The 27,214-nt window shown below is 42.6% G+C and overlaps 1 protein-coding gene across 7 annotated transcripts in view; it reads right to left on the reverse strand.

The window, feature by feature from the left end:
• The window catches only part of LOC126259290 (FH1/FH2 domain-containing protein 3), a 690,456-nt gene that overhangs the window by 537,208 nt on the left and 126,034 nt on the right, over nucleotides 1–27,214 (reverse strand). The window contains exon 1 of one of the 7 annotated variants that reach the window (XM_049955942.1): nucleotides 461–674. The exons of the other annotated variants lie outside the window; for them this stretch is intronic. Within the exon in view, the coding sequence (XP_049811899.1) occupies nucleotides 461–643 (183 nt within the window). The 5' untranslated portion in view covers nucleotides 644–674. Of the gene's footprint in view, nucleotides 1–460; nucleotides 675–27,214 lie in introns of those variants that run through there. 7 annotated transcript variants of the gene reach the window in all.

Raw genomic sequence — 27,214 nt, forward strand, 5'->3', positions numbered from 1 at the left:
CGCTGTTAAAACCTGTGTAATACCGAAATTTAAATCGTTTCCTTGAAAGAAAATACCTGACTACATTATATTTCTTTTTCTTCCCCTGAGAGGTTGGGGAGGCGGTGGTGGGGCCGCCGCAGATCCTTGTTGTCCTTGGGTATGCACGCCCTTGCTTCAACTAGTCGAGTATTTTTTGTTAATTAAGGACAGCATCAGTCCCATATGTTTTCGCTGCAGTTACGAATCGGTTAGCCGTGTGTTTTTGTTGACACTGTCATGTGCTCGCCAGAGTTGTGGCCGACGGCGGAGCGCGTGCTGTTAGGTTTCGGCCGGTGATGCGAGCGGCAGGTGGGTGCAGGCAACGTCTTGTCTTGTGGCGCGGGTTAGCGACCCGGCTGGCTGTGCCTTCGCCGGCCCGGCCCGGCCTTGACCACTGCGCGGCGCACGTGCGACTCGACTACACAGTCTCTGGACTCACCCGGTGCGGCGCCCGCAGAAGACGGTGGACGGCGGCGATCTGCGTGGCCAGTGGCAAGCCGGTGCTGAACGTGTGCAGCGGCGGCCGCGCCGGCTCCGGGAACGAGCTGCAGTACGCGAACGGGTCCACGTCGTCCAGGAACTGCACGCGGCACGTCAGCCCGTCGCCCTCCATGCTCACCATCGCTCTCGCCTCGCCCTCCTGTCGCCGCGACCTCCGCGCACAGACTGGAGCCGCGACTGTGGCGAGTTGCCGGTGCGACGCGAAGCTGCGCGACACTAGCGCTACCGGCGGGACGGAGCGCAACTGCCGTCGCCAGGTGTGCGCCGTGGTCGCGCTGTAGACAGCGTCTGCGCTGACCGCTCCTCTTACGACAGGGGAGAGAAGCCTCTTTACTGGAGACGTAGCCCACGAGATATATAGTCTGCGAGAACTGACAGGTAGGCTGTGTGACGTCACGAAGTCGATGCCTTGCCAGGGAAAGTTTTTAATCTTGGAAATAACGTAGATTACTGTCGATATTTTGAACGTTCTTTTTAATAAGATAGTTTATTGCCTCCGAGAACCATAGCAAGAACCAATATGCGGTATTGACGATGTCAGATCTGTTACTTGAGAAACTTTGCCAAGTCCCTAATGCAGTGGGAAAAGTTCACCACTACCGTTATCGTACCTTCCTCTAAGAGTAATTGAAAACTTACATCTGATACTCTTTTTTTCTTTGATACCTACGTGCAACAACAACAACAATCAGTCATTTAATTGAATACATTTTTAATGGGGGTGCAAATATTTGTTACTAGCGGCAGTGCCCGGGATGTTTAATATCTTCCACAGCCGCGCGGGATTAACCGAGCGGTCCAAGGTGCTGCAGTAATGGACTGTGCGGCTGATCCCGACGAAGCTTCGAGTCCTCCCTCGGGTATGGGTGTGTGTGTCCTTAGGATAATTTAGGTTAAGTAGTGTGTAAGCTTGGGGATGATGACCTTAGCAGTTAAGTCCCATAAGATTTCACACACATTTGAACATTTTATCTTCCAGACACAAAGTGATTAGCTCTGCCCTCGTCCATACTCACAGCGAACGCAAGCCGCTTGGGAAACTACAGTCGATTTAAATCGAAGGGCGTATTTCAATCACTGGGTTGTGGTTAATTTCCTCTTGCATATGTTTCAACGTTCTTTGTGTGTTATTTTATGAATGCAGTGTTGTATGCAGTCTCCCAATCTTGGCTCCATATTTGATGTGTTCCGTAAGATTACAATCTCACATTTTCACAATCCTAAATAAGGCACCAGCTTAGTTAGGACTCACGTTTAATATGCTGAAATTTCAATGATCAATGGTAAAATAAATTTCCAAATATAATCTGATTTATTTCTTTTTATTTAAATTCTCTTTTATATATATCACCGGTTGTCGTATGACTATTGAAAGATTATAATTAATGTTAGTCTGGTTGGGAATTTGGTAAGCTAGATTGGATACCTGGTGAAACAGTTGCTCAATAATGCAAGGTTAACTTCCCCAGACAGCTCACAGCTTTTAACCCGCTTTTATTGTCTATTAGCACCGATTTCATAGCAAAATAAAGCAACAACGTTACAGGCTGGGTAAAACACTTTCAACAATTTAACAGCAGCAGTCATTTATGCAGCTGCATCAGTGTAGATTACAAGTACTTTATTTTCATCTAAATTGTTGGGGAAAAGTAATATGAAGGCTTTATTAACAAAGTGAGCAATTATTTCCTGGGTAGTCTTTTTTAGCTCCTTGCTGCAGATGCGATAAGGTACAGAGCGAGTGTCTGGATCTAACTTTCCAACAAGCAGATTAGCCACATATCGACCTTGGCTGTCAGTTGTCTCATCGACAGAGATGCACATGTATGAATCGCCTGTATCTTCCCTTATACTGCTCAGTGTATTGTCATATAAAGTATCTAAATAGTTCTTTATCAGTGTGGATTCTGACAGAATCTCTAGAAAACTTTTGAACTGGCTATTTTCAATTGCATTGAATGGTGTGTGTGCTGCAACAAAGGGTCGACACAGGTCAATATGAAATTCGTTTTTGTATGTTGCTAGTGTTTTAGTTACAAACATTTGTTTCAAGTTTGATTTATTTTTTAAATTTGCCTGGTGTTTAATCGCCGCAACATGCTGACTTAAATGCGACCTCTGTTCAGAATGTACCTAAAAACAGAAAGAAATGAGAGTACTTTGTGGAAAAATTTATGTACGAGATCTACTTAGCAAAATTAACCCTCATTAAGGGGTTAGAAACAATATTTTAGCGTTTGCATGTGTCTGTTCCAAGTTAACTCGGGAAAAACTGTGGCATCACTGTTCTGTGAGTGGGTGTAGCAGATAAATGGTTAACATCTTACTTTCGTCTTTGTCGGAAACATTGCAGTGAATAACTGTTTCGTATGTAGAGAAATCATGAAATTCCTTTAAGCACGGACGAATCGGGGATGATTTGGAGCTAGCTACTTTCGGCATGCTTGACTTTCCACAAATAGACTGTCGCTGTGAAATATTTCACCACATCCAAGCAGCACACTGACCGACTGAATGAAGACAGTGCAGGTCTTTTAAACAGGCTATTCCGATAGGGCAGGAAGGCACCGGAGGCAGATCACAAGGCTCCTCCGTGCCCTGCCGGCCCATTTGACGGTTCACAGCGAGCGACAACACTTTGCGGAGCAGGCGGGTTGGAACAGTCTGGAGTATGCTGTCATCGTCTGACTCACGATTGGCATTCACGCATGCAGACAAACCAGTTATCGTTCAATTACTGTTTTCTAAGTAGCCAGGAAGACCAGAAGAGTAGTTTTGGTCATACAAATTTTGACTCGAGTTTTAAAAATTAGATACAGTCAGATCCTAACATGAAATTAGATATTTTTAGGACTTTTAAAAAAGAGGTACAGTCAGGTTCTAACATGAAATTAGATATTTGAGGTACTGTAAAATTAAAATTTTCGATAAATATTCGCGTAATTCTTAGCTGGGAAGAGCACGAGAGGATGTTAGTTATAAAAAAAAATTTGTTTAATTGGATTTTTAAAATTTAGGTACAATCAGGTGCTAACCTGAAATTACGTATTTTGAGGTGCTGTAAAACTAGCGTTTACGATCATAAATTCGTGTATGTACAACTTTTATTGTCTTTATTTAATGAGGAACAAAATAGGTTTTTACCTAAATTCCGAGGTCAAATCATTATGCTGTTACATAGAAGCCGATAATGTTTATACTGGTCTGTATATTAAGCAAATCACTTTTTTCGTGGTTTGGAGGGTATCCCATGTACCCTTATCATTTCTTCCCTTTCCACTTCCATTTGCTATTAGTACTTAGTATGAATGAATTTAAGTATACTTCCCTCTGAGCCACAATGTATTTGATTTTATGGTTAAGGTCAAGTCGCGAAATGTATGTGACAGGAAGTAATGCGTTGCACGACTCCGCCTGCACTGTAGCTCTCGGAATTTTAAGGCTAAACTTCTCCGTAATGCGCAACGCGTCACTTGCAGCGTCTACCACCAGAGTTTGGTGATCACCACAGTACCGCTCTCGCGCGTATTAACACGTGACGAAAACCGCCGCTCTGATTTATCTTCTCTATTAATCAGGTCTGGTAAAGATCCCGTCCTTATGACCAATACTCAAGAATTGGTCAAACGAAAATTTTGTTTGCCACTTTTTTTCCTCAGGAAATCTCGGTCTGGCAGCTGGTTTTCCTACAGCTAGTTTAGTATCGTCGTTTCATATTGCGTCTCTCAGGATGGTTACTCTGTCACGTTTTACAGTGGTTACTGTATCCGACAATGCAGTTGTAATGAGGATTTCAGTCTATTTATGAGCTATACATCACATTTGTTTGCGTTAAGGGTCAAGTACTATTCTCTGCACCAAGTGTCGATCCTTTACAGATCTTTCTGAATTTCGCATTTGGCGCTGCAACTTCCATCAAAAGCATCAACCAGGAACAGCCACATTGTGCTTCCCACGCTATCATAACGTCTCTGTAAGACTGTGTTGGCGAACTCCCAAAGTTACTGTTATATGTGAATATTTCGCCCCTTTAAGAACGATGTTTGCGTACTATGTCCTAGAAAGTTCTGATTTCAGTCACAACTCTAGTCTAGTATTCGGTAAGCATTTATTTTGTTCATTAAAGGACTGTGATAATTGTGCTAAATGATTTCCGAAAGTCAAGGAACCCGTCAATAAGCTGGGCCTCGTCATGGACGAACAGAGAAAGCCAATTTTCTAAATATTTTAATTGATATACTCTGACGGAAAAAATCCCAGCACCAAGAAATAATTAATGTAGAGTAATGAAATTTCTGGAATGCATTTGTCTGGGTAATACAGGTAAGTGATTAAGGTTGCAAGATCACAGGTTAGTGTAAAGTCGAGTATAGTTGTTGCAAATGTGAAATGCTGATACATTAATAACCAGTAGAAACGCCAAAATTTTGAATACAAACGTGCATACATTGTGCCGTCCAGATGTCGGATGTCAGGTTGTGGGATGGAGTTCCATGCCTGTTGCACTTGGTGGGTCAATATAGAGAGGTTTTGTGGTATCAACGTTCGATACCACACTTGTTAGGGTTTGCAGTTATCGACCGCAGCCCGTAATATTATAATTGGACCCGCTGGCGACGCTCCGCGGCTTGTATCAAGTTTCTAGCGAGCTGTCGTCCACCCTCGCTCGGGACGTCAAGTAGTAAAGTAGCATAGCCTTCAGCTGATAGGAAGAAACCTCTAACATGGCGTTTAGTAACGTATGGCCTAAGTGAGGCCTCAATAGCTATCTGTGTATAATTATATGTATGCAGTCAAGAAGAATCCTGTACAACCAGTTAAGTTCAATATATATTATTTTTTTACCAACAACTTCTCATTATTTTAGTCGTTGCAAATCCAGACCATGCAGCCAGCTCCTTATCGACGTTACTGACAAACCTGCTGTGATTTATATGTTTCTATTTAGCCTTGGCCACCAGCCAACGTTGGCGACGACTCGTTCGTCGTCGTCATAACACGTGTAATGCTGTTTGTGGATGACGCTGGAGTTGTCGTCCGATGATGTCCCGTATGTGCTCAATTTGGGGCAGATCTGCTGAGCAGGCTAGGGCAAAATGTCGACACTACATAGAGGGTGTTGGGTTACAACAGCGGTATGTGGGCGAACGGTAACCTGTTTGTAAACACCTCCTGGAGTGCTGTTCATGAATGGTAGCGCAACAGGTCGAATCATCAGACTGACGTGCAAATTTGCAATCAGGCGGCATGGGATAACCACGAGACAGCTCCTGCTGTCACACAAAATCTCACCCCAGACCATAACTCCAGGTGTATGTGCAGGGTGTCTGGCACGCAGACAGGTTGGTAGCAGGCTGTCAGCTGGCCTCCTCCTAGTCAACATATGGTCATCACTGGCACCGAGGAAGAACCAGCTTTCATCAGAAAACACAACAGACCTCCCCTCTGCCCTCCAATGAGCTCTCGGTTGACACGACTGACATCCCTAACGGCGGTGGTCTGTGGTCAGTGGAATGCACGCTACAGGGCATCAGGTTCTGGTCTGTACTTGACGTAACTGATTTGTAACAGTTCGTTGAGTCACTGTGGTGCCAACTGCTGCTCGAATTACTGCTGCAGACGCAGCGCAATGCGCCACGGCCATACGCCGAACGCGATGGTCTTCCCTCTCAGTTGTGTCATGTGGCCGTACGGAGCACGGTCTTCTTGTGGCAGTACTTTCCGTTGACCACCGCTGCCAGCGACCATGCACAGTGGCTACATTTCTGCCAAGTCTTTCTGCAATATCACGGAAGGAAAATCCAGCTTCTCATAGCCCTATTACACGACATTGTGCAACCTCAGTGAACTGATGATAATGGCGTCCTCATCTTCTTAAAGGCATTCTTGACTGACATCGACTCAGCACGCGCAATCTCAAAGGTAGCTAACGCTCACAATCATTACAGCTTTATTCAAAACAAACTTTAATTCCATTTTCATAGTAGCGCTACCAACGCCACTCTTAAGCGACTGCCGGCCGTGGTGGCCGAGCGGTTAAAGGCGCTACAGTCTGGAACCGCGTGACCGCTACGGTCGCAGGTTCGAATCCTGCCTCGGGCATGGATGTGTGTGATGTCCTTAGGTTAGGTTAGGTTTAAGTTGTTCTAAGTTCTAGGGGACTGATGACCTTAGAAGTTAAGTCCCATAGTGCTCAGAGCCATCTTAAGCGACTGGCGCGAAAACTGAATAGACGTCATCTTTCAGATGTAGTAACAACCCACCAAGTTTTGTCCATCTCGCACTTCTCCTTCTTGTTGTTGCGATTTTATTTCCGTCAATCTATATTTATTTTTGCTTGAAACCCGTGTCACTATGTACTACTAAGGCTACTTGTTTATCCTTACCGATAACGACAAGTTTGAATTTTTTATTTCAACACTAAATGCAGTTTTTTAATCTGTGTGATGAGATCGTGTCTATAAGTACCTCTTATCCCCACCAACGATAACAGGAAAAGAAAATTTAACCAATTTCCCGATCAGGATCCAGGGACTGTGTGAACCATGCCAAGCACAGAAAATCCAGTGCAGTCGCTGGAGCGGCGTCTGTTTATCTAAGAGCACTCCGTGGCTTTAATGTCGGCTTTTGAAGACGGAGTTGTTACTTCAAATAGATCTTCACACGTCGCCAAGAGGCTGAGCAGACTCCGTCCATCCTCTCAACGTGAAAAAATCCTTGACTACTACAGACCGATCCCGGGTCAGTCAGACAAGGTGGCCACTCATCTACGGACAAGAATTCTAACAGCGTTGAAACGTAAATCCGCTGCTGGTACAGACATTCGTTTATTTCTGGACATACAGATGAGCAGTGGCGTAGAAAGCCCTGTAACCTTGGACATCAGCGAGGAGGAGAGAAAGTCTTACCAGGGTGGTTCGTCAGTTGTCGGTTTGTCTTACAGAAATCTTGCAACGCGAGAGTTTTCAATGTACCCGGTATTACGGCTACGCTTCTCACCAGTGCAAGTGGTAATGACGTTAACAGGTGTTATGACTGAAAGAACACAGAACCAAAAATGATGCATGTTTATTATTCACACCACGAAAATATATGTCCAATTCACATGCCATACTCCGTTCCGATAAGTAGGGTCCAGATTCTACGGCCACGAGTAGACAGGGAGTGATGCGGTATACCAGAATGATGGTCCATTATTCGGCACCTAGTCGTAATTCTCGATAGTAAACGTCCATAGCAGCGTAGCACAACGAAAAGAGATGAACTAGCTGTAGCAGCTGGCGTGCCTGATAAAATAAGACCGCCCACAGTATTTCTGCCTGCGCGGTCGTGGTGGTGGCCGAAGACGAGAGCCGCTTCCTGGTCGCGATGGTTCGGTCTTTATCGGCCGTATCGGAGTCGGCCTGTCTGGCCAGCCGACGCGTCTTCCCGACATGTGTGAAATTCGTTGAAATTTGACATTTTCTGTTTTTACTCCATAATGTACTTTGGACTTTCCTGAACATTACGGTCTATAATACATTAAAATCAGACAATTGTGAGACCTTCGAATAATATTTTGAATGTTGACGTGTGACTGTCAAATTTCGCGGCTACGCATATACTGCCACAGTTGAGCAGTCATATCTTGGGAACTACATAGTCTAGAAGGCTGTGAATTGCTTTGTTTTGTTCCTACTGCTACGTCTCAGAAATTGGCATTACTAATAAACAAATCAATCCTTTTTCAATAAAATTCTTCAGGGTATCAGACCGCATCGTCATAATTTAAAACGGCCGCGGAAGCCTACGCTTACAAATCAATCCTTTGTTTCTGATACTAGTTTTCGTTTAAAGTTGTGTGATTATCGGTTATTCAGGATTCATGAGGTTGTCTCCATACCTGTACATGTCCATCCACTCGATACAATTTGAAACGAGATTCGTCCGACCAGGCAACATGTTTCCAGTCATCAACAGTGCAACGTCGGTGTTGGCAGGCCCAGGTGAGACGTAAAGCTTTGTGTTTGCAGTCATCGAAGGTACACGAATGGGCTTTCAGCTCCGAAAGCCCATATCGATGATGTTTCGTTGAATGGTTTGCACGATGACACTTGTTGATGTCCCAGCAATGAAGTCTGCAGCAATTTATGGAAGGGTTTCACTTCTGTCACGTTGAACGATTCTCTCCAATCGTCGTTGGTTCCGTTCTTGCAGGATCTTTTTCCGGCCGCAACGAAGTCGTAGATTTGATGTTTTACCGGTTCCTGATTTTGACCGTACACTCGTGAAATGGACGGTCTGGAAAATCCCCTCTTAACCGCTACGTAGGAGATGCTGTGTCCCATCGCTCGTGCGCCGACTACAATACAACGTTCAAACTCACTTAAATCTTGATAACCTGTCATTGTAGCAGCAGTAACGGATCTAACAAATACACCAGACACTTGTATTATATAGGCATTGCCGACAGCAGCGGATTATTCTTCCTGTTTGGCTTATCTCTGTATTTGAATACTGGCCTATACAAGTTTCTTTGGCGCTTCAGTGTATTAGCCACACGCCGCATATTGAGTGGTGTCTGTTCTTTCGGACGTGTCTGAAAGAAGAGACACGACTCATATAGACATATAACTAATATTTGTTCCATAAAAGTTTCACGGTACTGCAGCCCTGAAGACACTCTGTCAGGATAATGAGAACTTTACAATTGAAAGAGGACTCACTTAAGAAGATTCCATAACACCAAAAGTATTCCCAGCAGTCCTAGAGGAAATTTTCAATACCTTAAACATGGACAACGAATCAGACGTACATTTTAGTGCAATACATGTTAACCACTTTTGTTTTTCTGGTGACATTGTACTGCCTGGTGCAGATCAAACGTCAACTACTGCAAGAACTTAAAGCAGCGATTCTTAAGGTAGATATGAAAATCAGTTACAATAAGATAAACATAGTATATAAGTAACAGATCAACAATAAAGCAATACAAATTAACTCATCAGATGAAGAGTTTTTATACGGGAAGAGGAAGTGAAACAGGAAGATTTGACGACAGGCTGGCTGCCGTGGTGTGTGTGTGTGTGTGTGTGTGTGTGTGTGTGTGTGTGTGTGTGTGTGTGTGGGAGGGGGGGGGGTTGTCGTTCAGTGCGCAATTAGCGTTTGCTGTAATCGCGTATTACAATAACTCTGATAGTTTGTTAAGGCTCATGGTGCTTTCCACCGAGAACTTACTTCACTCCCACGAACTCACGTGTTTTCAACTTTGAAGCCATTGGTAGCACTACAAAGAAAAGATGTGGTAGCGTAATCTTCTCGGCAGTAATCAGACGTTATTTTTTTAAGGTGAACAGGGTGATGGTAAACTCTAAACGTTATGCTGGCATGATGGTAGCATTCTCTCTGTCTAAACGCACTGCCAACGATCCATATGAAAAAAACATTCTACCATCAAGACGATGCAACAAGCCATACTGCTGCAGTGTCAATAGATTTGGTTAGACACGGATTTCCTGGTCGTCTTATCAGCAGAAATGGCGATATTCCGTTACCCTCCCATTGACCAGATTCATCGTCTCCAAATTTTTTTTATTTGGTGTTTCTTCACGTCCAGGAAAACGATATAAGACCCAGACACGATCTGAATGAATGAAACTTTCCTTTTCTTCCGTGGTATCCATTCTTTTACTTTTCCCGATTTTGTGAAAAGTTTCAAACAAGTAGAAATTTTAGAACTTTCAGAACTCGATTTAAGGAGCATATAGACTGCTACAGACTCGGTAGATATAACAAATTAGCAGTGAAAATACACGTTAAAAGCACAGGCCACCCATTGAAAACCGAAATCAACTTTGAAATTTTACACAAAGTGGGAAAAAGTGAAAGAATGGATATCATGGAAGAAACGGAAATTTTCATCACAATACAGTAGACTCGTGATGATCCAACACTTGACATTTGACACTGTCGGTAGCCCGACTCCGCATCGGAGGTCGGCACTGCGCTTGCTCCAGACACAGGCAGACACATACTTGTCACGACAAGCCCCGTGCCTCACGCCAGTATAAAACAATGTGTTATTGAGAGGGCTCCTTTCATGTTATTAGTGAATTTGAATTTTCCTACGTGGATTAATCGTTCTTTTTTAATTTTTGTTTCGAAAAGTGTTGTGTGATAGCGAGCACAAGTCTAAACCCTAAATGTAAGCATAACTTTAACTCTTACTGATAAATGGGAAATTATTAAAAGGTATGACAGTGGTGAATCTCCAACTTCCATTTCTAAAGTTTTTGCTATCGGGCGACCTATTTGAATATGATAGCGAAGTTACCAAGGATGCGCTGTCATTTTGTGATGAAATTAACATTCCGCAAGAAGATGCAGACAGTATAAAATAGCGGTAAAGCAGAACAATTCTTAAAACTGTAGATGACTCTAAGAGCAAAACTCTTCGCATGAGCGAACACCCTCAAGTTGAGGAAGCTCTGTACCTTTGGTGTAAACAATAAAGAAGAAGAATCTCCCTTTTAGGGAGATATTTTAAAGCAGAAAGCCCAGTTTTTTTATCGTGAAATGATGAACCACGATGATTTTCGAGCCAGCGATGGTTGGTTTGAAAGCTTTAAGAAGCGGCTTGGCATTCGTTTTGTTTCAGTTGAGCGGAGAAAAACCACCATCTGACGATAATGAAGTTTGTCAATTCATTCAAGATTTAGACACCAAAATTGACGAACTAGGCCTTTGCTCGAACACCTGTATAATGCCGAAAAAACAGGCTTAAACTGGCAACAACTTCCAACAAAATCTTTTGTAATGGAGGAAGAAAAAAAATTTCAGGAAGGAAACCTCAAAAAGAGCCATGCGTTAAAACTCTTACCTGTGGGAAGATCAGGTCCCCATGGGCATTTAAAAACATAAAAGTCAAATCTCTTCCAGCGACGTACAAAAGCCAAAGCCAAGAATGGATTACTGAGGAAGTTTTTTTAGATTGCTTTTCTAACCATTTTGTACAAGAAGTCAAACAACACTTAAAGAGAAAAAATCTGGCATTGAAGGCCCTTTTACTGTGAGATAATGCTCCAGGACAACCGGACGAAGACGAATTGAAAGTTAAGATGTTGATGGTTATTTAGAGATTTGTATTTGACAAAAAATACGACTGCACTGATTCAGCCGATGGATCAAAATGTTATCAAAACACTGAAAGCACATTACAAAAAGCGGCTGCTGATTGATATTGTCAGCCAACCTGACGCAGACATCACATCTGTCATAAAAAAATTAACATCAAGGATGCCATTGTCAACACAACATTTGCTTGGCGTCAAGTCAAGCCTTTAACTCCGATAAAATCTTGAGAAAATATTTGGCCAGAAAAACCATTTCTTACAAGGAAAGACGACAGAGATGACAGATTTGAAGATAATAACGAAGTTACCAAGGCCGCAATTACATTTTGTGATGAAATTAACATTCCACAAGAAGATGCAGAAGAATTGAGAGATGGGTGTTAGACGACAACCTTGTATCTGAACTGACAGGAGAGGAAATAGTTCAGGAAGTTACGGCTCATGTTGTAGACGATGAACCGATTGAGGCGGCCACGGAAGTGAAATGCACTGTCATTTGCTATGAGGCTATAGCGGCTGTCAACCCTTAGGTAAGTTGATGTGAAGAGAGGGAACTCGACTAAGAGAACATTTTGATGTTAAAGGACATTCAAGAAAAATGCAATTTTGTCAAATAAAGGTTTGTTTGGAGACCGTGGCTGTTATATGAAATAAACTGTTAATGGTGTACAACAACCAACCACAAATTGGTTTTAGGTTACTTTATTTAAGAAGTACCGTTACCAGTTTCAAATTTTTCACAGTTCATCGTCAGACGGTTTTTTTCATCCTTAAATCAAAACAAATTATACATTTGTTTCCGGTGAGTTGCTGTACACCATCAATAATTCAAGAATAAGTCACGACGGACTCCTTGCGAAAGAAAAAACAAAGTTAGATTTTTAAAGCGATGAATACGCTAATTACATATATTTGTATGTATGTACATTTATTTATTTATTTCTTTATCGTATGGCATACGTTGCTACTCTTATACACTTTATATACAATTTAATTACGAATTGACAACCAGAAATTGAATATAATCGATAGCCTCCTCTGTTGCAGCTAGGAAATCGGTCAAGGTTCCCTTGTAAACTGAAATGCTCGGTTTTCACAGATGGAAGAACCAAACTATTGTACGTAGCCACGTCACGTATAGAGAAAAAACGTATGTACGAAAATTAAGTCGGGCGAAAGAGAAGCTGAAGTACATAATATAGTGAGAAGTCTAATGCAAAAGAGATAAGTTATTTCTTTTGAAGATCTTGAATTTATGCTTTGTTCTTAGTAGCGCAGGAGTATGTTTTTCTTTCTGTTTGCTTAAAGTTGGATTTTCTGCTATTCTCACAACTAAAACAATAAAAATCACCTTAAACATCTTGAGTGCCAGTGATATGCAAGAAGAAGCGGCTTTGTGTTATCAGCAGAGAACGATAATGTAATATAATATGTACACGGTCGAGTCACATTAATGTGACCACAGCCAATGTTCTACATCAATGTGAAATAACCACTCACTGACGGCAGGTGGCAGCCTGTAATATTTCTGGCTTTGCAGCCATCACTTTTTTTTATTCGTCTACAAGAAGCTCTTTTTTTAGAGCAGTTGAGAAGGCAGCTGTGGGGAAGACGTAATGTGGTGTGAGGTAGCGATGATAGATAGATGGTCTGCTCAGTACGGTTATCGTGAGAAAGACCGCCTAAATTGTGGTCCTACTCCGCGATTGGCTACTGCGTTCGGAAGTTGCGCATCAAAATTACAATCTTCTACTATTAAAGTATTTGAAAAATTAAACAGCGTATTTACTTGGATTGCAGATTAAAGCATCTCTCAATAGCGTGCTATCTTTCCATTATTTCACAAGTATTAAAACCTGCAGAATGATAAACAACTGCAAAACGAAACCTACGGCTGTTTTCTGCGCAGGGAACAATTACAGAAGAGTGCAAGTTGGTGAACATTTATTAGAACTTAAGCTTTCCACTCAGGGCGGTGGAAGCTAATAGGCACCTCAGTGAGACGTCATCTGTGGTAACACAGAGGAGGTATGAAGAAGAGAAATATTTTAGAGGGAAGGCGTTATTCATACACACGTAAATATCACCCTCTATCTCTCTCTAACGCTCTTTTTCAACTTTCCGTAAGCACTAGCAGTGGAGGGTACATAAAGTGTGCCGGGGAGGATGCAGAAAACAGTGTAGTCGTTGTCGTCGTGCGGAAACGGAATGATTTATCTGACGTGCAGAAGGGTATGATCATTGGTTTTTGGGCCAAGGGTGAAAGCATATGCAAAACGGCTAAGTTTGTAAACTATTCACGTGCCGCCTTGGTTAAAGTATACCGTGCATTGCAAAATGGCGCTGTCAAGAACAGGTGATGAGGCAACTGCAGTGCACTGCGGGGCATATATGACGGGAGTGAATGACAGCAAAAAATGTTCAAATGTGTGTGAAATCTTATGGGACTTAACTGCTAAGGTCATCAGTCCCTAAGCTTACACACTACTTAACCTAAATTATCCTAAGGACAAACACACACACCGATGCCCGAGGGAGGACTCGAACCTTCGCCGGGACCAGCAGCACAGTCCATGACTGCATCGCCCTAGACCGCTCGGCTATTCCCGCGTGGCGTACGGGCCGCTAGATGTGCAACTGTTGAGCAGCTGACCGCCCAGATGAACCGAGGAGTTACCAATAGTGTCTCCTCAACAACCGTTCAGCGAAAGTTACAGTGTATTGGTCTCCGCAACAGGTGCCTAGTTCGTGCATCCATGTTTACTGCTGTTTACCGGCGACAAAGGCTGGAACTGGCACGCCAGTGCCCCAACTGGACGTCCAGTGAGTGGTGACAGATGGCCTCTTCCGAAGAATCACGGTTTAATGCTCCAACACACAGACGGCCGTTGGGGTGTACGGTGTGGAACGTCTGAAAGCAAACACCTTGCATGTGTTTTGGTCTGGAGAATGTTTTCGTTGGCATTCCCGGAATGATCATTTCATTCAGGAAGGCACAATGAATCAATACAAATATGCATCTATCCCTTGGGTACATATCCACTTCTACATGCTCTTTGTTTTACCTCGGCAGAATGCCATCTACCAGCAGGACAACGCAACGTGTCACACATCTCAGAGTGTACGAGCGTAGCTCGAGGAGCACCAGGATGTTTCCACATTTTCCTGCCCACCAAACTCCACGGATATAAGCCAAATCGAGCATATGTGGGACCACCTCGATCGGTCTGGTCGCTCCATTGATACTGAATCGAGAAATGTAGAGTAACTGGTCTCGGCGTTGGAGTCAGCATGGCTCCACGTCCCTGTCGGTACCTTCCAAAACCTCACTGATTCTCTTCCTGCACGTCTCGAAGCTGTCCGCGCTGCAAAATGACAGTTAGTCACATTAATGTGACTGGTCTACATCTACATCTACATCCGTACTCTGCAAGCCACCTGACGGTGTGTGGCGGAGGGTACCTTGAGCACCTCTATCGGTTCTCCCTTCTATTCCAGTCTCGTATTGTTCGTGGAAAGAAGGATTGTCGGTATGCTTCTGTGTGGGCTCTAATCTCTCTGATTTTATCCTCATGGTCTCTTCGCGAGATATACGTAGGAGGGAGCAATATACTGCTTGACTCTTCGGTGAAGGAATATTCTCGAAACTTTAACAACAGCCCGTACCGAGCTACTGAGCGTCTCTCCTGCAGAGTCTTCCACTGGACTTTATCTATCATCTCCGTAACGCTTTCGCGATTACTAAATGATCCTGTAACGAAGCGCGGTGCTCTCCGTTGGATCTTCTCTATCTCTTCTATCAACCCTATCTGGTACGGATCCCACACTGCTGAGCAGTATTCAAGCAGTGGGCGAACAAGCGTACTGTAACCTACTTCCTTTGTTTTCGGATTGCATTTCCTTAGGATTCTTCCAGTGAATCTCAGTCTGGCATCTGCTTTACCTACGATCAACTTTATATGATCATTCCATTTTAAATCACTTCTAATGACTACTCCCAGATAATTTATGAAATTAACTGCTTCCAGTTGCTGACCTGCTATATTGTAGCTAAATGATAAGGGATCTATCTTTCTATGTATTCGCAGCACATTACACTTGTCTACATTGAGATTCAATTGCCATTCCCTGCACCATGCGTCAATTCGCTGCAGATCCTCCTGCATTACAGTACAATTTTCCATTGTTACAACCTCTCGATACACCACAGCATCATCTGCAAAAAGCCTCAGTGAACTTCCGATGTCATCCACAAGGTCATTTATGTATATTGTGAATAGCAACGGTCCTATGACACTCCCCTGCGGCACACCTGAAATCACTCTTACTTCGGAAGACTTCTCTCCATTGAGAATGATATGCTGCGTTCTGTTATCTAGGAACTGTTCAATCCAATCACGCTATTGGTCTGTATAATCAAGCACCTTCCTTTTGAAAATGCGTTTAATTTCTATTTGTTTATAAATTCTTTCATTGATAATACAGCAATTTGTTGACTGTAAAGAACAAGTTGTCTCGTATTGCGCGTCACACGAAATCAGTGACATTCATATTACCCGCTCCGTACAGCTGCACTTCATGGGCTAGACACATGTCACGCCTTGCGGATGCCTCCCGCGTGACGCGGGGCTGTTATTCACAACAGCAGCTCCTCCTTAGCGACTAAACGCTTAACGCGCTGTTAGTCTAACGCCGCGCCGCTGGCCAGGTTTCCCACCCTGCGTGACCGAAATACGCGGCCGTGTCGAGTCGCCGGCGCGGAACTCATCGCATTTCTCGCCACGGCGCGACGGCAGCGATGATACGCGCGTGACCGAGTGTGGTTGCAGAACCCACGCGCTCCCGGCCACTTCCTCAGTGATTACAGCGACGCTTGACTCACTCATCCGCAGGTTTCTCAACAGAGCGGAACACCAGCCTGCCAAATGCACTCTCATTAGCCTCGCCGCAGCTGCGCTTCCTCATATTTTCGTCTCTCTTCTTAAGCCATACCGAGACCAGTTCATTTGCAACTGGTACTCGCTACGTTTCAACACGTCTCCAGAAGACCTTACCATCCTTGATCACCGGACACCGTTGGTGCTCGATCGTATCCTCATTCCTTAGAATAACCGAAGATCTTGGCTGTAAACAATGGTTTTGACAAATTGCACAGTAAAGTTTCAATAAAGTATCGTATTGCAATTATGACGTTCATTCAGATGAAACTTGGTCAGTGCGTCTACCTTTGCCTTACACGTAAGGTGGAACCACGTAACTGCAGGGATGGTGGCGCCATCTATTAGTAGAGAGAATGACGCGTGCGCACCGTTTGATGTTGCATAGCGCCAGTGTGGTTTCACGCCGAAGAGAAGGTGGTCACACAAGTTATCGTCCACTACCGAACATGCAGGCGAGTAAGCAGGAACAACAAGCAGTGCTTCGATTTTTGGCGGCGGAGGAAGTTGGAGGCCGTGAAATGTATCGACGAATGAAGGCTGTGTACGGTGAGTACAGTGTGAGTCGTTCAAGTGTTGTGGAATGGTACAAACGATTCTTTGAGGGGCGCGAGTCACTGGAAACGATGCTCGTCCTGGACAGGCTCATCGTGTCGTCACGCCGGTAATGGTTGTCGCAGAATCACCGTGGACGAGATCCATCGGTTACTGGACATTAGCGGGGCACCACCCACACCATAATGCATCAACGCTTGAACTTTCGAAAAATCTGTGCGCAGTGTGTTCCCCAACAACTGACCACCGAACAGCGAAACACTCTAATGGCGCTGTCTTTTGTTATCTGCAACGTTATCATGAGAGGAATACGGCTTTTTGTCTCGTATTTTCACAGGTGACGAAACATGGTGTCACCATTTTGAACCGGAAAGCAAGCGTCAGAGCAAGCAGTGGAAACATGCGACTTCACCACCTCCAAAGAAACCAAACGCCGTGCACACCGGTTTTCGTAAGGTCACGATGTCCTTTTTTTAGCACAAGGGCCCACTGCTTGTCGAGTTCCTGGAACGGGGAACCACCATCAATGCCCAGCGTTATCAAGCCACTTTACAGAACCTTAGACGAGCCATCAAGTCGAAACGCCGAGGCATGTTGTCCAGTGGCGTTATACTCCTCCATGATAATGCCTGCCCACAAACGGCCAATGCGGCGAAGACGACATTACAGCAGTTTCGGTGGCAAACGCTGGAACATCCACCGTACAGTCCCGACCTTTAACCATGTGACTTTCATGTGTTTGGACCTCTAAAATAGCTATTCGCGGACATCGATTCGCAACGGACGACGAAGTGTGTGACTGGTTCCAGGTCTGGATCCGACAGCAGCCTACTAACTTCTTCAAAAATGGAGTCGACCAGCTATTGTTGCAATGGGATAAATGTGCCAACAGTTTTGGCGACTATTTTTGAGTATCTGTACTATGTATAACTACATTTTTGAGTTAATAATATCGTTACCGTCACTTTACACTAGTGACCGGTTTTCATTTGAATGCCCCTTATACATGTAGTATGATTTTTTAATTCAGATAATTCATTGTTTCCAAATTCTAGATTTTCGAAAAGCACTTGACACAACACGGTGCCCCACAGTAGGCTCTTAACGAAGGTAGCTGTATATGGAATAGGTTCCCAGATATATCAGTAGCTAGAGGACTTCTTAAGTAATAGAACCCAGTATGTTGTCCTCGATGGCGAGTGTTCATCAGAGACAAGGGTATCGTCAGGAGCGCCCCAGGGGTAGGACTGCTGTTGTTTTCTATATTCATACATGATCTGGCGGCTAGGGTGGGCAGCACTCTGCGGTTGTTTGCTGATGATGCTGTGGTATATGGGAAGGTGTCATTTTTGAGTGACTGTAGAATGATACAAGATGACTTAGACAAAATTTCTAGTTGATGTGATGAATAGCAGCTGGGTCTAAATGTAGAAAAATGTAATTTAATGCAGGTGTTCAGGAACAACGAACCCGTGATGTTCGGATACAGCATTATTAGTATCCTGCTTGACACAGTAATGTTGTTTAAATATCTCGGGTAACGTTGCAAAGCGATAGCAAATAGAATGACAGTACGAGTATAAGGATTATGGCAGGGTGGCGAATAGTCGACTTCGATTTATTGGAAGGGTGGTTCACCGGTAAAGGAGACGGAATCTAGGACGCTAGTGCGGCCTGTTCCTCGGTACTGCTCGACTCTTTTGGATCCGCACCAGGTCGGATTAAAGGAAGACAAAGAAGCAATTCAGAGGTAGGCCGCTAGATTTCTTGCTGGCAGGTCCGAGCAACATGTTAGTGTTATGGAGATGCTTCGGGAGCTCAAATGGGAATCTCTGGAGTGAAGGCGACGGTCTTTCCGAGGAATGTTATTGAGAAAATTTAGAGAACCGGCCTTTGAAGCTGACTGCAGAACGATCTTACTACCGCCACATTCATTTCGCGTAAGGACCACGAAAGAAAGATACTGGACATTAGGGCTTATGTGAAGGCATATAGATAGTCGGTTTTCCCTCGCTCTAACTGCGAAGGGAACAGGAAAGGAAAAGACTAGTTGTACAGGGTACCTTCGGCCACGCACCGTACTGTGGCTAACGGAGTTACCTGTATATGTAGCTGTAGATGTAGTCTACACTAACACCATATTTTTAAAATGTTAAACTCTACCCAAAATTTTCTTCTTAAAAATTCGTCAATAGGTACTTAATACTGTTTATCTGCAAAATAAGTGCACTTAACATGGGTGAGCATTGACTTACCACTGTTTACTTGCTTGGCGAACTAACGAAATATTAGTGTGTAGCATCTAAAAAACACAACTTGTAAAAGGTTCTAACTGTTTCAGTTTTTGATACTAACATTTGCGTCAACAGTTTCTGCAATAATAAAGTAAACAATCTCGAAAATTAAGTGTGCGCTGGTATGAAACTTCCTGGCAGATTCGCAGGAGAGCTTCTGTAAAGTTTGGAAGGTAGGAGACGAGGTACTGGCAGAAGTAAAGCTGTGAGGACGGGGCGTGAGTCGTGCTTGGGTAGCTCGGTCGGTAGAGCACTTGCCCGCGAAAGGTAAAGGTGAAGAGTTCGAGTCTCGGTCCGGCACACAGTTTTAATCTGCCAGGAAGTTTCAGAACGACAATGATTCACGTGATATGAAATCAGCGTTCTCCAAGGCAGGGAAACGTGAAAATGTCGAACATTCACGTGATGAGCCACCGATCGTATTCCTTTCTGCGGCGCTACATTCGGTAAAACAGGCGAAGTCTCGAGAAGACGAGATGGAAGAACTATTTTCCGGCCTGAATGAGATTTTCACTCTGCAGCGGAGTGTTCGCTGATATGAAACTTCCTGGCAGATTAAAACTGTGTGCCCGACCGAGACTCGAACTCGGGACCTTTGCCTCTCGCGGGCAAGTGCTCTACCAACTGAGCTACCGAAGCACGACTCACGCCCGGTCCTCACAGCTTTACTTCTGCCAGTATCTCAACTCCTACCTTCCAAACTTTACAGAAACTCTCCTGCGGACCTTGCAAGGTCCGCAGGAGAGCTTCTGTAAAGTTTGGAAGGTAGGAGTTGAGATACTGGCAGAAGTAAAGCTGTGAGGACCGGGCGTGAGTCGTGCTTCGGTAGCTCAGTTGGTAGAGCACTTGCCCGCGAGAGGCAAAGGTCCCGAGTTCGAGTCTCGGTCGGGCACACAGTTTTAATCTGCCAGGAAGTTTTTTATTTTCCGGCCTCCTAAGAAGTAAGAGGAGATGCTACGTCCTGTAAAGAACAGTCTCGGCCTCGGGATCCCTGGGCTTTATAACATCCGTTGTGAATGCGGAAGCAATTACGTCGGTCGGTCCGTCCGCAGCGATGCTGACTGCTGTGCAGAACATTGACGGCATGCTGAAAACTGGAGAACTGGAGAAATCTGCAGGTGCCGAGCACAGTCTCACAAACAAACACAAGATACTGTTTGACGAAACAAGTGTTTTAACCCAGGCTCCAGGATTTTGTAATTACAGAGGCTGTAGAAATAAAAATGTACGAGAAGAACTTCAACCGTGACAGCGGATATAATCTTAGCGGTGCATGGAAGCGAGCTCTCGGTGCAGAAAAGAGAGATATTCGTCGCAATGTTTACCCTATTGAAGCCGTCTATGGGCTATACAAATGTAAGGTCATCACAACAGCAATTCTGACAGTCATTTGCTCCTGACGAAGGTGATAGAGGTAATCGTCGAAAGCTCTAAGTTTTACCCTGAACTGATGCGGCAAGAAGTCCGAGAATCCTTATACGAATATGTAATTTGAGGTCCATTTTCTATTTTACTTGAATACTCCATGAAGCACATTAACTGACGATATTTTTCTTCTTTATAGCTCGTTGAAAGACATCAACTATATGGCTGCTCTTGAGGTGAATAAGCTATGTACAAGAAAAGCGCGTTTCTCTACCCTAGGAAAAAGTGAGCACGAACAGAATTTAATGGATCATCTGCAAACAAGGTTATCTAAGGTAGCACAATCTCGGAAAATGTCTGAACGGGGAAGGAAACGGACCATTAGGAAAGGCAAGTCTGGGCTTTGGATCCTATCCTTTGAAAGGTGGCTACACTGAGCCACAGCGCCAGAGATCGCGCTAGAGAGTATTGTTCCGCCGCCTCCACTGGCAGTGATTATTGAGAACTCGTAGTGGGCAGTGCTTTGGGAGAACTCGTGGTAGTCAGTGCTGAGATGTCGTAGTGAGGAGTGTTTGTTGAGATGAGCTAGTAGGCAGTGCTTGCTGAGATGTGATACTGAAAAGTTCTTGTTGAGATGTGATAGTAGCGAGTCGGTGTGGAGAGATTGTAATGTCTAGAGTGCTTTTCATCAATATAAATTAAGGTAACAAACTACTTTTCTTTTCTTTCTCATTATTTCAATGTCCTGAATAATGCGTCATTACAGGTTCAGTCAACAAAGCATCTGGCTTGTGTTCTTGTATTAGAGTGTAATTCTGGTTTTCTTGAGTAATTATGGTATTTCTATTTTCTTTAATTAATTCAGTATAAATGATATTTAAAATTTCTTGTGTTGTTGAAGAAGAACCGTGCCAGATGCGTACGTTGAGTCATACTTCCACACACAGAACAGTTACACTTGTGCTTTGGTTTCGTAGGTTTTATAGTTGCTGGGGACTTAATTAATTAATTGTGTTAATGAAAATTTCCATTTCATTCTTTGTTGTTGTTCTTTGCAGTCAGATAGCGTAATAATACTAGTCAGGGCCAACCGTTACGAGACTTCGTAACCGAACAGACAGCTACTGAATCAAAAAATTAAAATTATTTGCATTCTGTTTTAATTAAGCCCCCATGCACGTGGCGACCGCTGCTTCGGATCGTCCCTTGGAATCTTCTGATTGTAAAAATAGTAGACAGTAGTATTGTTGTAGTAATTTGTAGTTTAGCAATTGTAGTCTATTTTGCATGTGTAGATTTGGTAATTGTCATTCTTCTAATGGTATTTTTTTTTTGCAAAATTTCATTTCTGTTGTCTTGTCTACGGGTTTGACAATTAGTGCAATTATTTCAATTGTTCGATTAATCGTGTTTGAGGGAAACATTTCGTGTGAATGGTATTGTTGGAGATAAAGTGTCATTGTGTGTAATTTCATATAGTGACGAGTTTTGTATGTTTTGTAAATGATTACGCGGTCGATGAAAAAGGCAAAAATGATGGACAGTGAGAATGACGAAATTGTTGACATGGCGAACTCGCCAACACAGGACAACAGTATGATGAATAATGGAGTGGAAAACAATTTAATAAGTCGGGAAAATAGTCCGGAACCATTTCAAAATTTTTCTCAATCAGGAAATTCACAGAATACGAGATTAACGATAGAAGAGTCTGAAATAGTATCGAACACAGATAGCTTTACAGCTATGACGAAGGAAACTGGTTTTGCGGGAAATGTTAGGGGCGAAAGGAGTTTCGAATCAGTTACTATGGAGCAGTTGATGAGTGCTATATTAAAAATGGAAACACGGTTTGGATCTGAATTAAAAACACAGAGGGGAACAATGGAATCACTGGGATCACAAATAGGAACAATTAAAACAGAGATGGGAACTTTACGATCTGAATTAAAAACTGATATGGGAACAATGGAAACACGGTTTGGATCTGAATTAAAAACACAGATGGGAACAATGGAAACACGGTTAGACTCACGAATAGGGACATGTTTCAAAAACATGAAAGATGAATTAAAGAAAGAAATCAGAGAAGAAGTACAACCGATTTTGAATGCTCACAATAATAGATTAATTGCAGTAGAGATTAGACAAAGGGAACAGGATAGAGAACAGGAGGAAAGAGATCGCGTGATAGTACAAAAATTTTCAGAGTTAAATTTACAACGTGCACATGATAAGGAAGAAATATTTGAGAGAATCGAGGAATCCGTACCAAATGACAGAATAAATAATCTAACACAACAATATGAACAGTTAACTACCAAATGTGTCAATACTGAAACCCGAGTCGCGACACTTACGGAAGACGTAAGTAAACAGAAAGAAAAAATAGGTGACTTATCGGAAATAGTTGAGGAGATTTCAGATAAATTGACAAGTCTTAGTTTAAATGGGGATAGAGATTCAGATGATACAGCTCCATTACCATTTGCAGAAACCGAAGAGTACCAGAACATAAGTAAGCATGTTGAAAATCAGGGAAAATTTAATGAACGCGTTAAAAGGGAAGTTGAGGCATTACGAAAGCAAGTCAAACAAATTGAAGGCGAAATCGTAGGAAAGGACAGCAAAAGAAATTTGGAATCACAGTTAGCGGAGGGGTTTGAAGAAAATAATTTGTTTCATTTACGGGATGCAACAAGGGAGCGCCAGGCGCGCGAACTTGACAATAATCAACATTGGGACTGGGACAGACGCGGTAGGTCTATGTCGCCACGAGGCGAAAACTTTGACTATAAACACTTTTTGACTGTTCGGAAATTTAATATCTTCCGCAATTCTAAGAATGACATACATCCATGTGCATGGTTAGATCAATTTATGTATGCACTCCCACCAAATTGGCCACTAAGTCACAAACTGGAATTTATGTGTGGATATTTAGAAAATGAACCGGCACGCGGATGCGCGCACTCATTAGAGATTGTAATAATCTGAATGATTTTTATCATGCATTTCTATCTGCATATTGGTCCGAAAACACGCAAGACAGTGTCAAACACAGTCTTATTATGCAGCGTAATTTCAAACAGTCTGAGTTCCGCACGCCAGCGGAATATTTTGAAGACATGATTCGAAAGAATCAGTTCCTTTCCAACCCTTATAGCCCGACTGAATTAATTCGCATTTGTTTAACTAAGCTGCCACAATCCATAAGACAAATTGCTTTAGCCGGAAGATGTAAAGACGACATTGAGACTTTTAAGACTTTGTTACAAGAACTTGAGTATGACAACGACGACGGGACTTCTTGTAACTTTTTCAGTAACAGTAATTACGATAGATTTTCAGAGAAAAGGGATAGTGATCGGAACGGGCGTTATATGGGTAATTTTGAGAATGACAGACGTAACAGACAGGACAATAGATACCAGCCTTATGACAATAACAGACGTTCTAACAGAAATTACACAGACAATTATAATAACGGTAATTCTTACCGGAATGATCAATCATACGGAAACAGTAATCGGTATCATCAAGACAGAAATTATCCATACAATAATACAAATTCTTACTACAGAAATAACCAGGGTAGTAGGTCTAACAGTAATTTCAGAAGTGACAGTCGAAATTATACAAGAAGTAGTTATGCAGACAGACAGGAAAACAGAAATTTTAATAACAGACACAACCAAGAATTTGCATCTAACAGACAGGAAGGACCTAATTGGCATCCTCCGCGTGACAGAAATTCAGAGAGACAAGTGGAAATAGTAGAAATTGATCCGCGAAATGTCGGGAATAATCAAAGACGTGACGCAAACAATCGACAATGACTAGCAGCTTCGGCTTCTGGCAGCAATATAGACGGGTCAGAAAGTAATGACACTACAACTTTACACTACGTACGCCTGGAAGATATGAGAGACATTTTGCTAGGCGAAAAGGAGAATAATGTAGACGCATTTTTACATCCTGTTATTGAACTATGTGTGGGTAAGAATAAGTTCACTGCAGTTCTAGATTCTGGGAGCCCATTGAACATCATTAGTGAATCAGTTTTTCGTATATGTGAAAGAACTATTGCCTGTCCTGTGTTACCTATTTCTAAAACTACAATTCGAGGAGCGATTTCTGGAAAAGGTGTGGAAGTTAAACAACAGACCAACCTAAATTTCATTTGTCAAGGATACGAATTGTCTGCTAATTTTATTATTGTTCCATTACTCAGTACACAGATTATATTAGGTATGGAGTTTCTTAACACACATAAGGCAATTTTGAACTTTAAAGAAGGAAGTGTGAATTTGACTGTTGCCGGAATGCCGAAATGTCTGAAATTTTTCGAGTGTTTAGCAAGATCTGAATCAGATACAAAATGTTTAAGGTTTCTTACTTCTGATGTTTTCGTTGAGCATTATGACGACAGTGTGTTTATTCATGACAATGACAATAGATACAGAGACGCGATGGAGGATATAATTAGTAGCGAAGAATTAATTAATGAAAAGGTTAAAAAAGCTGAAGTGCCAGATGACGTTGCAAGAGAAGAGCTGCACCATATTTTGACTTCACATGCTACAGTGTTTAGTCATCACACAGGAACTATACAAGGCTTACAATATTTATTTAAAGTAAAAGAACACACACCATTTCGCGGGAAAACGTACGCTATTCCTTTGGCTTACAGAGACAAGGTTAAGAATGAACTTCAATACATGTTAGATCAGGGCATTATTGAGCCAGCAGTCAGCCCTTATACCAGCCCATTACACGTTGTTCTTAAAAAGGATGGGTCAATTCGTTTGGTTCTGGATTCCAGACAGATAAATAATATTATTATTCCTGAAACTGACCGTCCACAAAATTTAGATGAACTTCTTCAACATTTCCATGGAATTAAAGTTTTATCCACGATTGATATGCGCGCAAGTTTTTGGCAAATAGAACTCCACCCTGATTGTAGAAAATATACTGCCTTTTTAGCCTTTGGTAACTGTTACCAGTTTCGGAAATTACCGTTTGGACTTACTGTATCTTCAGCAGCATTCATTCGTAGCTTAAATGAAATTTTACCTGTTTATCTTCGTGACAATATTACTTCATATGTTGACGATATTCTTATTGCTAAACGTTCTTGGAGTGAGCATAACAAAATTTTGGATTCATTATTACGTATTTTTGCACGAGTTGGCATGACAGTGAACTTGGAAAAATCTGAATTTGGTCGTTCTCAGGTGAAATTTCTCGATCACATTATTTCTACAGAAGGTATTCTTCCTGATCCAGAAAAACTAGACGCTATTCGTAATTATGCTGTTCCTTCTACAAAACGTGATGTTCGTAGTTTCCTTGGTGTCTGTAATTTTCTTAGACGCTTTGTTAGATTGGACAATTTGGCCACACCTCGTTTATGTGAACTATCTGGAAAGAATTCTAATTGGTGTTGGGATGAGGAAGCTCAATCAGAATTTGAACAACTTCGTGACGCTTTAGTTGCTGCTCCACTTCTTTCACATCCGGATTTATCTAAAGATTTTTGTTTGGCGACGGACTCATCATACAAAGGCCTAGGTGCACATTTATTTCAAGAGATAGAAGAAAACGGCGTTGTAGTACAGAAGACTATTGCATTTGGAAGTCGTGTTCTCTCTAAATCCGAAAAGAATTATTCGATTACGGAACTTGAAGCTTTGGCTGTTGTTTGGGCTTTCACAAAATTTCGCACATTTTTGTTTGGTAGACATACTAAGGTTTACACTGATCATCGAGCTTTGGAATTTCTTATGTCGACAAAATTAACTCATGGCAGATTGTCACGATGGGCGTTGTACCTACAGGAATTTGATTTTCGTATTGTTTACATACAGGGATCTTCAAATATTGTTGCTGATGCTTTATCACGTGCACCTATGGGTTTGAAACAATGTGCTGAAGAGGACTGCAAAGAAAACCATTATTGTTTGATGTACATTCAAGGTGTTGCGTTTGAGAACTTTATTTCGTCTTCGCTCCAGGACATCGCTAAGGAGCAAAATAAGGATCCAATCTGGAAGGACATTAAGGAGAAGTGGAGGAGAAAGGAAAGCGTAGCGATCAGACAGTATTATTTAGTTCGCAATGATATTCTTTTCAAACGAAAATCGGTCGACAACTCTGTTTGGTTAGTTTGTATTCCTGATGAGTCGGTCAATAAATTGATTTGGTACACACATTTTAGTTATGCGCACTTTGGTCCCAGAAAATGCTTTCATAAATTACGAGAAAATTGCTACTTCAGTAATATGGAAAAACGTATTCGATCTGTTCTTGCCAAATGCAAATTATGTCAACAGGCTAAGCCGCCAACTATTTCTCACAGAGCACCGTTGTTTCCTATCATTCCAGCGAAATTAAAGGACATGGCTGCAGTCGATTTGTTCGGTCC

The sequence above is a fragment of the Schistocerca nitens genome, chromosome 5 (assembly GCF_023898315.1).
Source record: "Schistocerca nitens isolate TAMUIC-IGC-003100 chromosome 5, iqSchNite1.1, whole genome shotgun sequence".
NCBI classification, from domain to species: domain Eukaryota; kingdom Metazoa; phylum Arthropoda; class Insecta; order Orthoptera; family Acrididae; genus Schistocerca; species Schistocerca nitens.